The sequence below is a fragment of the Mus caroli genome, chromosome 15 (assembly GCF_900094665.2).
Source record: "Mus caroli chromosome 15, CAROLI_EIJ_v1.1, whole genome shotgun sequence".
Classification (NCBI taxonomy): Eukaryota; Metazoa; Chordata; class Mammalia; order Rodentia; family Muridae; genus Mus; species Mus caroli.
The window spans coordinates 52,831,402-52,848,133 of NC_034584.1; the positions used below are offsets into that span (position 1 = coordinate 52,831,402).

At 43.9% G+C, this 16,732-nt stretch overlaps 1 protein-coding gene and 1 non-coding gene across 3 annotated transcripts in view; both read right to left on the reverse strand.

Moving 5' to 3' along the window:
• The window catches only part of Tmem65 (transmembrane protein 65), a 40,712-nt gene extending 25,203 nt beyond the window's left edge, over window positions 1-15,509 (reverse strand). Inside the window, exon 1 of one of the 2 annotated variants that reach the window (XM_021183609.2) lies at window positions 14,750-15,509. In XM_021183609.2, coding sequence (XP_021039268.1) covers window positions 14,750-15,035 — 286 coding nt within the window. In that variant the 5' untranslated portion in view covers window positions 15,036-15,509. The remainder of the gene's footprint in view (window positions 1-14,749) is intronic. The other variant, XM_029469720.1, reaches the window with a different exon arrangement.
• On the reverse strand, window positions 11,098-11,254 carry LOC115029456. Its single transcript, XR_003835032.1, has one exon. It is a non-coding gene; the product is annotated as a U1 spliceosomal RNA (small nuclear RNA).
• Window positions 15,510-16,732: the final 1,223 nt, after the last annotated feature.

Sequence of the window (16,732 nt, forward strand, 5' to 3'; positions counted from 1 at the left end):
ACTCACTTTGTAGACCAGGCTGGCCTCGAACTCAGAAATCCGCCTGCCTCTGCCTCCCAAGTGCTGGGATTAAAGGCGTGCGCCACCACGCCCGGCTAAATGTTTTCTTTTTAAATTATTCAATTTTACTATCATTCAATGATCAGCCTAGGACTTACTAAACTACAAAGAAGGAAGTTCATCTGGTGAACCTTGCATTTAAAAATATAGGCAGTTTGACCATAGATTTGACTTATGACTAGAAAACAAAACCTTAGAAAAGAACTTATAGAAAATCACCCCTGATACCAAAGAGTTATATGAATGGAGTCAGCAGAGAGCAGAAATACACAATGTGCTTTTCCAACAGGAAGAACTGCGCTCCTAAGAGAGGACAGGATTCCACCGAAGAAAGGCTTTGGGCTTAGCCTTAAAGCACTGTGGATTTTAAGCAGGTAGGAGGAGAAGGGGGGAGCCATTTCTTCTCACAAAACACAGTCCAAAAGCCATGAGGAGACTAGGTTAGGTAGATGTTATGCAAAAGACTGTTATGTTGTATGCTATACAACAGGGTTTCACAGCTGGAGCAGGGTAAGGAGAAATACATGGGGGGTCGGGGGGGGGGGGTCAGTCCAAAACAAGGCATTGAAGTCCACTCTGGATGAGAAAGGCTTCCTTCCATGTGGTAGAGTGGAAGGCACTGTGGTTCTGGGTGTCAGTGCCCAAACTAAAGTGAAAGAACATTCACACAGGAAGGCATCTGGTGGTCGTACACTGGTGACAAACAGAATCAGTGACTAGAAAATGACTAGATTATGAACAGTAGGAATCAGGTACCTATCCACCAGAGGATAGAGCTACAGATAAATGCAGAAAGTAAGAAAATTAAAATGTACCATGTAGTACTAGGTTAATTACAAATTCTTTACAATATACAGACACACACAGACACACAGACACACACACACACACACCTCTCTTTGTTCACTAACTGTTCACTTTGAGAATAATACCACAAAGTGTGAAGGTTATGTAACTAACAGATCTGAGGAAGCCCCACAAACGTTACAAGTAAACATATTGAGTTACTCATCTAAGTCTTTTCACTCTACAAAAGTAGTGGATAACTGCTGAAGCCTTAAAAGCGTCTTGAAAGGAAGGAGCAGTAATGAACTCATGGGATGATATGGCCATATAGGACAATGTTCTTTAATTTAAAAGCCTTTAAAGTGTCCATACATGTATACAATGTATCTTATTCACAGCCACCCCTCCCTCCCTGTCCCTCGGCTCGTCCTGTCCTCAGTTTACAACTGGCTGGGTCCAACAGTGCCGCCCATGTGCCTGTGAGTGTGGAAGGCGTGAGCAGACTCCCAGCACCCCACCCCAAAACTGATGCTCCCTTCCTCAGCAGTCAGAAACGACTAATAAAGCCTCAGCTAGAGGGGACACCTTGGGAGTCTTCCCTCCTTCCATGCTGGAAGTTTTAACCGGCTTGATCTTGTGAAGTCATCTGTGCAACTGCTATGATGTCATGTCCAGAGGACAGCATTTCACAGCCCTGCTCCCTCCTATGTCTGGGATATCCTTTGCACTCCCTCTTCAGCACTGTTCCCTGGACCTTGAGGACACCTGCTGACCACTCGTTCACTTACTCTCAGCACTTTGAACAGTTAGTTACCTATATCTGCATTAACCACTACCTGATACAATAAGACGCCTCTTCAACTAAGACTAGAAGCAGCACATATAAACATAAATATTAGAAAGAAGTTGGACAACATGGCCACTTAGCAAAACAGTATCAATAGGTTCTTCCCTTGGGCCTTGAGTTTTCACAGTGTTTTCAGTACCAGCACTGTCTTCAGTCCTGTGGAGCAGGCCTCAGATCCAATCAAGGAGTGGATTGTTCCACACACTGTCTTGCCTTTATTGTACCATCATGCCTGGCAGTCAGTATTGCAGCATGCAGGATCTAGTACTGGTAAGATGGCTAATGTCTGTTCTCTTCCAGAAGCCTGCACAGCACCTTCTAGCTCTGGGAAAGCTAGCCAGTAAGGAGACAGTTTCTCGGTCAGTTCAAGATTGATTTCATCAAGTCCTACAACCAGTGTGGTGTCTTCAGCAACAACCTAGCTGTGGTGGGTAACATAACACAAACAGTGGCAATAGCCTATATCATATGGATGGCCCTGGGGTCTCTCTGATTGTACAGAACACTGCTCACCCTGTTCACTGTTCACACTGTTGGCTGGAGGGGTACCTTTGCTCAAATGCCTTTTTTTTTCTTTTAATTCTACTTTTAATTAGCTTTCAAACTAGTAGGTTTCATAAAATTTCTTCATACATCCTTAGTTTTGGTTAGCCTTTCTCCAATTCCTCCGTTCCTCCAGAAAAAGTGTTCCTGTTTGTAGGAAATGCACACCAAAGTACTCTCATTGTAATGAACAATACTGCAGCAACATTACCCAATATACTTCTTGCCTGTGTATCTTTGTCTCACAGACTGCTTCCCAAGGAACTGTAACCTGTAACTGAGATAATAGGACTTTATCCCAAAAACTCATTTTTTAATGAGTCAAAGGGGAAAAAATGTTTATTGAACAATACTTAGAAGTCTGTAAATATGAGATTGTACCAAAAAATTCTAAGTAATCAAAAATATGTGCAGAAAGCACACGAGGAGACCAGCATTTTAAAAAGCAAATGAAAAAGATCTGTGCCTGGAGGCATGCGCTGAGGAAATACTTCATTGGAGAGTGTGTGCTAGACAATAATATAATATAAAAGAAAATGAATAAAAAGCAATCCAGCCATGCATCATTGAATAGGGATGCATCTGAGAAAAATGCTGTCAGGAGATTTTAGTTGTGCAAACATCAGAATGTGCTTCAACAGTGATGCTGTCAGCAGGGCACTGTCCTATCTCAGAACCACCATGGTATACACAGTTTATCACTGTAATGGTGTGAGTGTGACCTGACTGGCCTGTAGAGGTGCACTGTGCCCACAGTAGACAGAACCTTTACAAGACTCTGAGTGGTGCCTTGGTCATTGGGGATATGCCCTAGAAAGGAATTATGGAAACCTATGAGACCCAGGGTCTGTCAGCCTCTCACGCACATCCTCCCTCCCCTGCCCCTGACTTTCTGATTAGAGACTTCTCCTCTTGTACCTCTTCTGGTCTACCACTGACTTTCACACACCTGCTATGCTGCTGTCCATCTGCACCATGAAGGGAATGTAGCCAAGAGGCAGGGGCAGAGCTTGAACAGCTAGGCTGTTTAGACTCTGCCCAAACTCTGACCTTAGTAAGTTTTATCTTTTAGTAACATTGCCTGTCTCAGGCATCCACTACAGCAGGACATGGTATCTATCCAATACATGGATGCTGACATGGGCACAGCATTTTTATGTGGCATTTGTTACACAATGTTCATTTCTCAAGAGTGCTTACAAAAAAACATATAAACGGGATACCTTTTTTCTACTGTCTTTACAAAGCAAGCCCCTCTGAAACAGAGAAAAACTTTCTAGGATAATATTTTTTAAATATAAGATCATTCATACATCCAAATATAAATTTCTACCATTTTGCAAAACACTCCACATCTTATATCTTCATGATCACATTTGTTTATATTCTCCACTCAAATGTACCTATCTGCATAGTTTACAATCTGCATAGTTTCAATTCTCTACCTTAAAATAAATGAATAAAAAGCTCTAACCTTTGTTACTTAATATATAATTCCCGAATCTTTAACATAGAAATCCCCGAGGAAGTGCCTTTAAATTTCGGGACATGGAGTCTTCATTTATTCTATATTTCCAGGTAATGTATGTATAGTGAACATTGCTAAACCCAGTCTACTTTCCACTGAAACACAGAGAGTTCCAAGGAACATTATTCACCTTTACAATAAACACTTCCAAAGTCAATTCAAATCCAAAGCTCCTTTCAGGCCTCTAAGAGAACTGTAGTCGCTGGGCAAGCAACTGGAACCTCATCGAGAGCCTGCAAGGGCAGAGGAGACATTAGCAGTTGTTTACCTGAGATACATGCAACCTTACACCACCAAGAGCCCAGCTAGAACAAATGAGGAGCAAGGAGAGGCAGCGTGACGGCTGACCGGAGTACAGAGACACTTAGACTGGGTGTTTCTGCCCGAGGCTCCTTAAAGATTTCTACCCCACATTATACACAATGAACCCAAAGTGTCTCTCCATGCTCACCCAGATGTGTAGTACCTTGGTTCTGACTACCACTCAAGACCAACAAACAAGGCTTGAAAGACCTTGGCTCAAATTAAGACTACTATTTATAAAAAACAAACAAAAAACTATTTATGAACTATTTATGCTTCAACTACCCACAGAAAGTGTTCTGCCCTTAAGAGAAACAGAATGGTTTAACTTCAGAAAACAAAGGCAATATTTCACTCTTGTCATTCCTCGGCATATTTTTTTTAATTTATCAAATCAGTATGTGGAGATTACATTGTTAGAGCGCTTAATTTTTCAAAGCGGTCACTTTAAGTGGTTTGATTTTCATTACCAAAACAGAATTTCCAACAATGTCTGAAATGGCCCTAAACGCACTTCTGCCATTTTGTACTTTGTATTTATTTATATGGAGCACAATTCATGGCAGTGAAACTTTGAATAATAGAAGATGCCCTGTTCAGTAACAAATATGCAGCCAAGATTTAGGTTAAAATAAGTTAACATGTCTATTCATGAATAGAATGCTAATTTGTATATCTATGTCATACATCTATATCCCCAAGAACCTATAAAGACTTCTCAGGCAGAAAAAAAGGGATCATGGGAGGTAAATATTTAAGAACAATTATGCTCTAAAACTAAGCAGACATATTTCTTGACCCCAAAGCTGCAAGTAATATGTCCAGTATGTAACATGAGAGGTATTTTAATACCAAATATGTTTGCCCACTATAGTGTAGAAATGATTTTGATGGGGGCATGGGCAATGGGAAGGAAGAGATATCTCAAGAGGAAGAAGAGGAGAGAAGTTCCCCTGGCCCTCAGTTAGGTTTTCCCCTCCTTTTAAATGTATGTGCATGAGTGTATTGCCTGTATGTGTAAATTTGTGCACCGTGTATATGCACTACCCACAGAGGCCAGAAGAGGGTGTTGGGTACCCTGAGACTTGCACCCTGAGACCTGTGAGCTGCTAAGTGGGTGCTAGCCCTGGAACAGCAGCCAGTGTACAGTGTACAACTCCTGAGCCATCTCTCTGGCCCCTCTTAAGCATTTTCATTGAAAAAGTTTTTCATTGCCTGCTTAATTTCCTTGTAAGAAAAGTAAAATAAAATAGTTGCAGGAAAACAGGAAAATCACAATAAAAGCCCCACTAGACAAGGTGGCAGGCTGTGACAGAAACAGGACTCACAAAACCCAGCTGGCCCTGAAATGCTAACGTTGGTCACTGCCATCCTTGGACCACAAGCACCTAGAACTATTAAGGAATGTGCAAGGCACACAGGCACAGTGCCAGTGGCTGAGGATGTGAAATCAGGATGCTAATGGGCTCTGGTCTTGAGTGCTTCCATTCTCTAACACATTCTTGTATCTTCCACAGCCACAAGTACATGTCCCAGTTCAGCACGTACGTTCCCACCTTCCTTGTCTTCCTAGGAACACAGACACCACAGACCACCTAAATACATACTAGACTCTGCTCGCCTTATCTACATATGGTGCATGTAAACGCTGGCAATCTCCACTCTGCCTTCAAGTTTCTCACAAGGAACAGATCCTACCTGCTAAATGGCCCACACATGTAGAAACAGAATGCTGCCAGAAAGAGTGTGATTTGTTTACATATAAAATTTAAGGTTTTCGTCATGAAAATCTGAATTACGATCCAGTTGGCTTGAAACCTGTAGAAAGCACAGAGTAGGCTTCTGAGATTACAGCAATGGAAGATAGCCCTGTAAGCATGGGCCTGCAAGGTCACTTCTGTTGTTGGCTACAGGAAAAAAAATAATGTCTAAGTATCATCCTGCTGTGAAGCCATGTTTCAAAATACAGCACAAGAAGAATGTTATCTTCAAATCTGCAAGTAAGTTGAGGGTCAGAAAAGGGTAGAGGAAAAGAAAGCAGAGCTATCTAAACATAGATTGGGAATCATGACTGTGATGAACAAGAATTCTACCTGAACCACCTGTGGAAATTAGCATATTAATTAATGAATTTACAAGAGCACAGAGAAGATCAGGTAAAATGTAGCCCTGTAGCTCCTTTCCATATCCCAAGTTCCCTTTACAGAATTAAGCCCTTCCTTATCTATATTTCCTTATCAGCCAACTAAATCAGGCTACTCCCCACATGGCCACATCAGAAACTGCTTGTGACTGCTCCGTGCTGGAAGCCAAAGGATGTTCCACCCAGAGTGCCCCTCTCACCACTTGCATTGCCAGCTCACTCTCTTTTGAAATGCTCTCTTCGCTACTACGAACATATCAGCTATCCAGAACACATCACTACGACTTTCCATCTCTCTCTAGATAGTCATCACCATCTAATTCTGGTTTTCTTCTTCACCCTGTCCAGGTGTTGATGTTTTTCAGAAAAAAACCTTCTAAGACAGTGGTCCTCAGCCTGTGGGTCATGACCCCTTTGGGGGTTGCATATCAGACATTTACATTACAATTCGTAACAACAGCAAGATTACACTTATAAAGTAGCAGCAGAATAATGTCATGGTTGGGGGTCGGCACACATGAGGAGCTGTATTAAAGGGCCGCAGCGTTAGGAGGGTTGAGAACCACTGCTCGAGGAGCTTCCCCTTTGACTCCCCTCACTCTGCCTGCCTCTGTTATTACCTATGTGAGTCAGATGCTCAAGCTTGAAGACTCCCCTGGATCCCCAGTGTCCCGACACCCAACTAACTACTGAATAGTTCTCCAAAATTATCTCACAGGCATCCAATATACAGAAAGCTATGAATGAACTCAAATACTACTTTCCTTACTTTTCCAAACTTCTATACAATCTTATTAACTATTATGCACCTTGAGGTCCCCTACTGACAAAGTAATGGTGTAAAGTAATATACAGAAGACAGACTAGAATATGTTACTTACAATGTTACCAGCTGGATATGGTACTGCAGGCCTACAATGTTACCAGCTGGATATGGTACTGCAGGCCTACAATGTTACCAGCTGGATATGGTACTGCAGGCCTACAATGTTACCTGCTGGATATGGTACTGCAGGCCTACAATACCAGCAGCACTTAGGAGGCAGAAGGATGGTGAGTTTGAGGCAATCTACCTCAAAAAACACAAGCAAGCAAACACACACAGAAATGATACTAGCACATTTGTTTCTGGTTTTGGTTTTTCCATTTGCTATTTGGATATTTATGCCAATACAAAATTTTTTTTTTTTAAAAAAGAGTTAAGAATTGAACTTTCAAAGTTAGACAGGCTGAGTTATAACTCAAATATGACATGTAGCTTCTAAGATCTTGGGCAAAGTACCCTTAGCCTCTGTTTCTTAATCTATAGAATGTGACATCTTCCAAGACTAGTAGATGAGAGAAGTATATGAAGAGTCAGTTTGGTATGTACGGCATCCAGCAAGCACCCAATAACCTACGGAGCAGCTGTGACGACGTGCTTACAACAGCACAACAGACAGCAACAGCACACAGCTAAAACTCAGAAGTTACTGATACTTTTAGATTCTAGACTTTTTTTTACCATGCTAAATAGTTCATCCTAAAATTCAGAAGGAATAGTGGGAAATCTGGACTAAGCCAAGAACATCATTCAAACTTAAATTCCTCTGCAACTTAAAGATCCATAAAAAGTAGTCCCCCTCACCACTACTTTTTTTGGTATTTAGAACAATGGTAATCCAGCCACAACCCAGATACTTGCAAGAAAGAGTTTCACTGACAAAGCTGAGGCTGGATCTATAGCCATGTGATGGATGTCAGCAGCTAGCAGAAAAGAGGATTGGTCCTTGAAGTGTCGGTCAAGATTAAACCTCCTGGGAGTGGAGTGAAGTGACCCAAGGCTTTGTTTTGTGAGTAAAAGAAAATTAAATTGTAAGCACTGTGGATAGTAACAAACAGCAGAGTATCGTGCCTTAGACACAGTAGCAGAAATGCCAAGGTGCACTTCTCCTCACAGAGCAGGAAGGAGCCACCAGGAATGTGAGAGCAGAGCTGAATGTGTGAGAGCTCTGGAGGGAGGTGGAGAGCAGGCTGAGGCCGACATACCTCATTCTCACTGTGACAGTCTATAGAGATGCCACCTAAAACAGCTGTGCTCTGCGGGCATTTGGTGTAATGACTAGTGAGTCTACAAATAGAAGTAACCTCGGATAAAATCGCTGTACCAAAATACAGCATAGAAGGACTGTGGCATTTGGTGCAAGGTACGTTATAAGCACACTCACATCTTCTCTAAGACAGAGAAGGAAATACGACATTAAAAGCAAGCAGAATAAACGTTTCAGTTTCCCTACAAAATCTCTTTACAAGAGCCTCACATTAACCAGATTAAGGTGATTTTAACCTGTAACGACTTCTTACATGACTGTGTGCCTTAACTTAGAAAAGACATGAAGCAATAAGACAGAGACAAGACTGGAGTCCTATAAAGCTGCATACTAATTAATTCAACTGACTTGAGCAAGATGCTAATAAAATCTGCGCGCAGGGATTTGGTCTCTATTTGTTCCAGTGATTTTATAAGCAGGCACGCCACAGGAAAGCCGGCAAGAACGTGATTATGCAAACATCACTATTTTTAGAAAAACTGAATCTCTTCTAATAATGATTTAATATCGGGCCATACCCAACGTTCAGGATCACCCAGTTTCTTTCAGCTCCAGCCAACCTTCTTCATGAGCCCATAAATGACTTACTCCAACTTTCCCACCCACAAATTTCCTTATTAAAAATGTGCATGCCACAACTGCTGCTTAAGAAAGAAGAAGTGACTGCTGGATGGAAAGTGGTAAATTAAACCAGGACAATGTCTGATTTATTTGAAAGCTGTATTTTCTAACTTTATTGTGTTTAGAATTTAGTAGTGAAGAAACAACGCAACCGGAAAACAGTTATTGGTAAAGTTCAGATAGACGGGTCGGTGGATAGATAGATCAGGAGTTATCCTCTGTCCTCATCAAGACACAAACGCACGGAAAACAAACATTGCAGAGGGTGGGTGGGGGCTGCAGATGGTGAGCAGAGACAGGCCCCAACAGCTGAAGAAACAGTTTCAACATTCCCTATACATGACGCCTCTCAGCCAGGAGACTTTGATAAGCCTCTCCATGTGGTCCCACGTTCTCAACCATCCAAGAAACATGTTGCTACAGTTAGAGACATTTTGGCCAACACAACTAGGAAAGCTTGCAAGGGTGCTGCCAGCAAATGGTAGGTGCAGGATAGAAATGCTGTTCGATAGCCTATGAGGGGAACAGCCCCTCAACAAAGGATTTCCCAGCCCAAAATGCTGACACCTAGAGAGTGAAAAATCCTGATAAAGACAGAGGGATGCTGTACACCTCAGTGTCTAAAGAGTCACTGTTCTACCACCTGGTAGAGTAGCAAATGTTCCAAACAGTGCCCCATACCCTTATAAAAATTAACATAATAATCTGCAAAACCTTCAACAGAAAATATACAGATTAAAAAACTATAATTATTAGACATGATCATGCACATAACATGCTCTCTCGTGATTTCTCTTTCCTTAAATCTAGAATAGCCCTAGTGACTTACTCTCCTGATCAATAGCAGGAAACAAAGATGACAGTGTGGGCTTCCAAGACTAGGTCCTAACAAGTTGGTAGGAAGCTGGATCTGGGCCTTCAAAGATGTCCACAGCCTTATCCTCTACCCTTTGAGTATGCTACCTATACAGCAAAGGGACTTCACAAATGTGACTTAAGATTTTGAGAGAAATTATCCTGAATTATCTCACTGAGTCCTAGACATTATCACAAGCTTTGTACTGTGGTATGTGCCATAAGGTTTTTCCAGGGCATGACTATTGCTCATGGAAACTAAATGTAGTCACAAGAGTCCTTACAAGGGGGAAGCAAAAGGTCAAGGGGAAAGAAGATAAAGCAACAACTGAAGCAGAGATTCAAGCGAAGAGGCCAAGAGCCAAGGAATGCTAAAAGCTCGAAGAAGCAAGGAACACATTCTCCCCTGAGACTCCAGAAGGACAGGGCCTGTTGACAAGCGCCTTTAAGACTCATTTTGGACCCTGAGTTGCCAAAACTCTAGTGTTATGTTGTTTTAAGCACTGAGTGGTTACTAAATTTGTTAAAGCAGCAATAGGAAACTGATAACAAAGTTTTACAGCTTCTCTTACCTCTCTGGGAACATTTTTTTCTAGGAACTCTGACCTATTACCTAAATATTACAGCCATTCTGAAATGTCACAGTCACTGTTACTGAGGAAACCTGTATCTGCCTGGGTCAGCAGTTCTAGCTGGGCCCAGAAATCTGTGAGTACCCTTCTCAGACCCTCTGGTGAAGCTATGCTGGCTCCCCTCTGGCTGAGCCAGTTGGGGCTAACCCTCCCTTATTCCACTTTTATAATCTCAGCTAAGGCACTGAAATGTTTTTATTCATGTTAATTGGCATAGGAAATGTTTTCCTCTTTGAGCAAAAGCTGAGATCATCCTTATCCACCCCAGAGGCTAAGAGGTGGGCACAACTGCTTCTTACTCTGTAAGCTGTGGAGAATAGGGAAAGAGCTTTTAAAGGTACATGATCTGTAGTAGAGTGATCTCCATGACAACACTTGGTCATGGTTGGACCCTACAGATGTCCAACCCAACAGCTGCCAGACTTTCATTCTGTCTAAGACCCTTTGGGCTACTTGCCAAGTACTCCAAACAGAGTGCTTTATCCTACCTTAAATAAACAGTCCCAAGTGGGGAGGATGGAAGACATTACAGTTTAGAACTATAAAAGTAATATGGAGTGCATCAGTAGCAAAAACACATTGTAAAATTACATAGCTACTGTTTACACAGAGAAGCAGACAAAAAAGATGAAAGCTAAGGGATCTGCTGCTAACAGAAAAACTGCACGATTCCCCTGGAAATAATCTCTTTAAAGTGTGAACACAGCCCCTCACTACCACAAACGACACAAAGTTTGCCCCACATGGGGAAATCAAAGGAGGCAGCACGCCCTGAGTGCCACAGATGAGCCTCACCTTAGGAAAACCACCTACTTGATCATGCTATCGCCTCTGCCAGGTAACTTCGCCTTGATATATCTTATTTGCCATATGTAAAATTGTTTTTTTTTAAGTTTTGAATATATATGACAATATATATTTCCTAAGAAGCTTTTTTCAATTCTCATCTCTTATGATATCTCCTCCAAAACCAGCTCTTATCTTACATAACTCTACAGTAACTGTTCATTAAACCTTAGTAAGTACGGCAATCAGCCTCCAAAATGACATCAGTGGCTCTCAATCTCTGATGCAACAGTCACACACTTATGTAGGAGCCTCCTACAAGGCACCACTGCAAACAAGAGATGTTACCTCTAAGCCTGTATCATAAAAGACGGGCTTCTAGAACTCCTTCCAGCCACAGCCAAGACATCAGAAAGCCAAAAGCTTGATTTCAATATCATGAGAGACTATGAATAAGAAATACCCAAATGAGTGTGGATCCAGGGCTTGGGGACACTAGAAACGGTGTGGTGCTTATTCTGTGTTTCTGTGTGTTTGCGATAACCTGTTTTATTATAACAGGTAACAACTAATACTGTCTTGTTTCAAAAGCAAAATGTACTTTTAAAGGCTTTGAAAAAAATTATAAACAGGAATGTTAGTTGCAAAAATGAGGAGGAAAGAATTTGCTTTAAAAATCTTGGCTGATGCTAACAGGCAACTGTACCGACGTCATACATCAGCTCTGCTTTTGACAGAGCCAACCCCTACTGTCAATGGAATGCCTGCTACCTCTGCAAGAGAAAACAAGGTGAGCAGGTAAGAGTGTAACATAACCTCTGTCTTCAGATTGGAAAGGAAAAATCAGTTCGTAATTTTAAAACCGAAACAACCCAATTCACTCAGATAAGATATCCCACAAGGTCTGCCTCATCTGTTATAAACTGATTCTAGAGTGATATCTTGTCACAAACTCTACCACAGTCCTACTGATAGACACATGAGAAAGATAAGACCTGAGTGCCACATTTCAGCAGATCTTATGACCCATTTCAAAGCAGAGATGATTTTTTTTTCTTTCTGTACTGTTTGATCAAAGCCAGAATGCTGCCCGGGATGACCTTGAGCACCTTTCCAAGGTCACACAGGCTCCCTATAGTAAGAACCAGCCCTTTCCCAGGGACAACATGTCATTAGAAAGTATAGTTAGTACTCTACATTTAGTGCATTAGTTGGTAGTTTACAGAATTAAGATGGATGACATGGCCCGCTAAGTGAGGCGCTTGTTGCCAAGCCTAAGGGCCTGAGTTTGATGATCTGGGTCCAATGTGTTGGCAGGAAAGACCAGACAACCCCCACATGTTGTTCTCTAACCCTTACAAAGCATGCAGTAACATGCTCACACACAAATAAGTGATTAAAGGATCAGAAGAAGAAGAAGAGGGACAAGAATGCTGAAAAGGGTAAAGAAAACGTGAGAGGTTTTCATTTAAAACAAACAAACCCACTGATTTCAGAATAGTATGTATGAGGGACATGAATTCCCAGCGCAGTGAGGTCCTTTTACCTTATGTAATTGGTGAACAAGGTAATATACCAAGTCTAGTTATTCCCTTAACTACGTGACTGGTGATAAAACTTAAGTGAGCACCAAGGCACGCTAAAAACTAATGCAGCAGCACCTCTAAGTGTCACTGACTTGGAAGCTAGCCAGAAGCATCAACAAAGACAGATGTCCAAACTTTGAAGTGCTTTAGCTTATAAAGGGGAGACATTAAACCACCAAATTGTTTCCTATATATTTACCTCTCTTTTTTTTTTCCCCTGAACAAATACATTTAAATGACCAATGGCTTCCTCAAATAATTTAGATCCTTAAGTTTTATGGATGCTAATGACCTCCATGGACTTGAGGTTTGAGGTCCTTCCAAGGATAGCTAAACCATCTTAGATTTTAAAATACTGTCTTCATTAGAAAATGTAACACTCCTACCCAATACTCTGCTGGTATGTGCAAAATAGATAAAATTTAGCAAGTCAGGTATTGATATTGTAAAACGTGCGTTTCAATAACTGCTATAAAATTATATTCAAAGGATCCTCCAATCTTATACCATGTTGACAATGTAGAATTTCCAAGACTTAGATTTAGAAAAGGGAAAGTGATGTTTATAGCCTCACCTGAGCGACACAAACTGACTTTCTAAGATACGTCTGTCTATATTGCTTTCAAAGAGAACCATTTCAGAATTTGAGTATTTTTAAGCCACACATAGACTAAAGGTATGCTAGTTTTCAGTTATGAATTTCTGTAATGTTGTGATTTACTAACTGAATTGATTGGAATACTGCATTTTCCTGTAAAAAGTGTTGTGGGTAAGCAATGCCTGAAATTATCCATTACTTTATAGTGACTCACAATCCCCTAAACTGGAAAAAAAAAAAAATCAGAGTAGTAAAGGATACAACCAATAAAAAGTTTCTTAAGTTGTAAAGGTAAGTCATACTAATATCAGGAAAGAGCTTGCTTTCCTCTCGTGCACAGGCCAAACGCAACCTTTCAAGATGCCTGAAAGCCACTTTCCGAATCAGTGCTGAAGTGTTCTATACTTCAGAACTTACGGAATGTTTACATAATACTTTATATTACCAACTTCAACTATTTAAAAACTTCCTAACACATCCAAATGTCACATAAAAGAGTAGCTGTGTTTTTGTGTATGCAACAGAATTTACATAGCAAGAAAAACAAAAACAAAAAACAAAACCAAACACTTTAAAGACTGAATCCATTGTAGTCTTTGCATCTTTTTAATGCCTTTTCACGTACACGCAAATTCTGACCTACCACATTCCGCACTTGTCTTAAAAATATCCTATCTTAACATGTCTGTTTAAAAATAGCTTTCCTTTCATCCTTTTCCAATTATTTTTAAGTAGAAGTGTGCTTTTCATTTTCAAGTCACAGATTTCTTAGCCTCAACCACCCAAAAACTCACTTCATCCTTTCAAACTCCAAGGAAACAAACTCTGGAGTTCAATTTGAATCTCCAGGCTTCCAGTACACACTCAGTTGCTGGCTCGATACAATCTTTCCACTTCCCAGGAAAAGATTTCCTTGGGCCATTTCACAACCAAATGTGAGAAGCAATATACAAACCAAGAGCATCTTGGGAGGGGACATCCACACACCTTCAAGAAAGTTTCCGGCTGCCTGCCCAGTTCCTGGCACTTTCTTAGACCAGGCAGGGCATGCCACCTGCATGGGTACACGTTCTCAGGAAGACACCAAAGGCTTAGGGAATGGAGGGCTGGAGAGAGGAGGCACAGGACAAACTAAAACACAACCCTGAGAGTCAGCTGGCATTTCAGGATGAAGCTCCGAAATTCCACGGCCAGGGGAGGCACCAGCCAAGCTCGGCCCTAACTGCCTGGCACGATCCGCTCGTGTCCTGTCTTGGGGACACTTGGGAGGTGGAAAGTTTCCCCTTTCGGCCGTGCCAGGCGCGGGGCAGAGTGTGGGGAGGCGACAGGGGTCTGAGAAGTAGGTCTTCCCGGGCGGCCCCACCCGCTTACCTTGTGCTATGGCAATGGACTCGAAGCGGTGCAGCTCTTTGAGCAAGCAGCTCCTCTCCGTGGAGTGCAGGCTGTAGATGAAGTCGCGCGCGCCCTGCGCCGTGTTCAGCGCCTCCATGGGCTCCTTCTTGGGGTGTGTGCCCAGAAGTCGGGGACCGCCGGGGACCCCGAGCGCCAGCAGTCCCCGGCCGCAGCAGCACCAGGACGGCGGGCGGGGCGCGGCGGCAGGGCCGGGCCTCAGGCTGCGCGCCGTCCGGCTCCCCAGCAGCGGCAGCAGCCGGGACATGGCGCTGGAGCGCGACCCCCGCAGCGGTCCCAAGGGAAGACGGCTTCGGGGCGCAGCTGGACAGAGGCTCAGGAGCTGGGCTCAGCCCGGCCCCGCCCCGGGTCCTCCTGACGCGCGGCCCGGGCGCCCGACACCATGCACTCGGCGGGCCCGCGCGGCGACCGCCTCCCAGCCGTGCCCGCTCCGCTTCCCGCAGGCCGTGAGCCCGGGAAAACTTTCTGCGCCGCGGCCGGGCCGGGAGCTCGGAGCGGGCGGGCGGTGCGGGCGGGCAGACGCCTCCCGGTTGAGGAGCGGCGGCGCGGGCGAGCTCGGCGAGCGTGTCTGATCTTCCAGAGGGATGAGTCACCGCGCGCCGCCCTCCTCCGGCGCCGCCCTCCGCCGCCGGCCGCTTTCCCACCCTCTGGCCTCACGCCGGCCTCACTCGGTAGGGCTGCTGCGCCCTCAAAGCAACCGCGCCGTGACAATCAGGCCGGAGCCGCAGCCGCCACCCCTAGCGGCGGAGCCCGGGATAGGAGGGCGGGGCGGTAGGGAGTGGGCGGGGAACTGGGCGGGGCTACCCATGCGCATAGCCGCTTGGGAGGGCGTTCATCCTGGAGTCTCCACCCACTCCTTTGCGTGGCAAGGAAAGGAAGGGGTGCGTACCCCGTCAGGCGGCATCCGCCTGTGTTAAATGCACGGCAGGGAGCAGCAAAATAGAGTTCAGGGCTGGATGCCCGGCGGGGTGGTGCAGCTCCCGCACTGCTCTCCGAAGCACCGACCTAAATCTGGAGTTTGGACGGCCCTGGAGGAGCAGTGGGATGGATAAGAGCCTCGTGGGGTCACCGCACCCAGCCCAGGCCTGAGGGACGTGAAGCACAAAGAGCCGCACCCTTCGTCAAGCCAGACAGTGCCCACCGTGGCCAGACAGTGCGGCGCTGAAACGCCCTCTCTGGCAGCACCCTGGGGAAGGCGGCAGGGCCGGCTCAACCCGTCCCAAAAAGAGGAGGGTGTGAGGCTGAGACTTAAGATTTGGGGAGGAGAATACTCTTCCCTGACCCGACAGCTGTTTACAGTTGAGATTGTCAACTCCGGAGCCAGGGCGAGAATGTCATAAACCTCTATCGAATGGTCTCTGGGGATTTACGTCCCTCTTTTGGTGCCCCGCGGAGGAGAGACTCATCCCTCTTGCCCAGATCCTAGATATTTGCAAGTCCAGGGTCAAATGTCACCTCCTCCATGAAGCGTTCCCTTCTTTGTAAGGAAGATCACTGCTTTATCTGAACCTATCTGAGGACACTTAGGCATCCTATCTTAGAAAAATAAATCTGCTTAGACGATAAATCTACTCAAGTGTAATCAAGATCCAAATCCCTTCCTTATCGTAACCACTGCTGCAGCCAGCTCAGAACCTTGCATGAAGAGAATATGCTATAAGCACATAAGACAGCACAGTCAGTCCCCACAGCTGTGGTTTTGAATTTGAAAATGCAATGAATCTCAGACCAAAAGTACTTGGAAAAAAAAGATGTATCTGCAGACTTTCTCATTATTCCATTAATGGAACAGTGTAACAACTATTTCCGTGCACTTACACTGTATTGGTTATTATAAGTAATCCAGAGATGATTTAAAGCATATCGCAGAGTTCAATCAGCTGTACTTTTATAAACCCTTCAGTTAAAATTAATGTCCTCAAGAGTGAACTGGGGGGGGGGGGG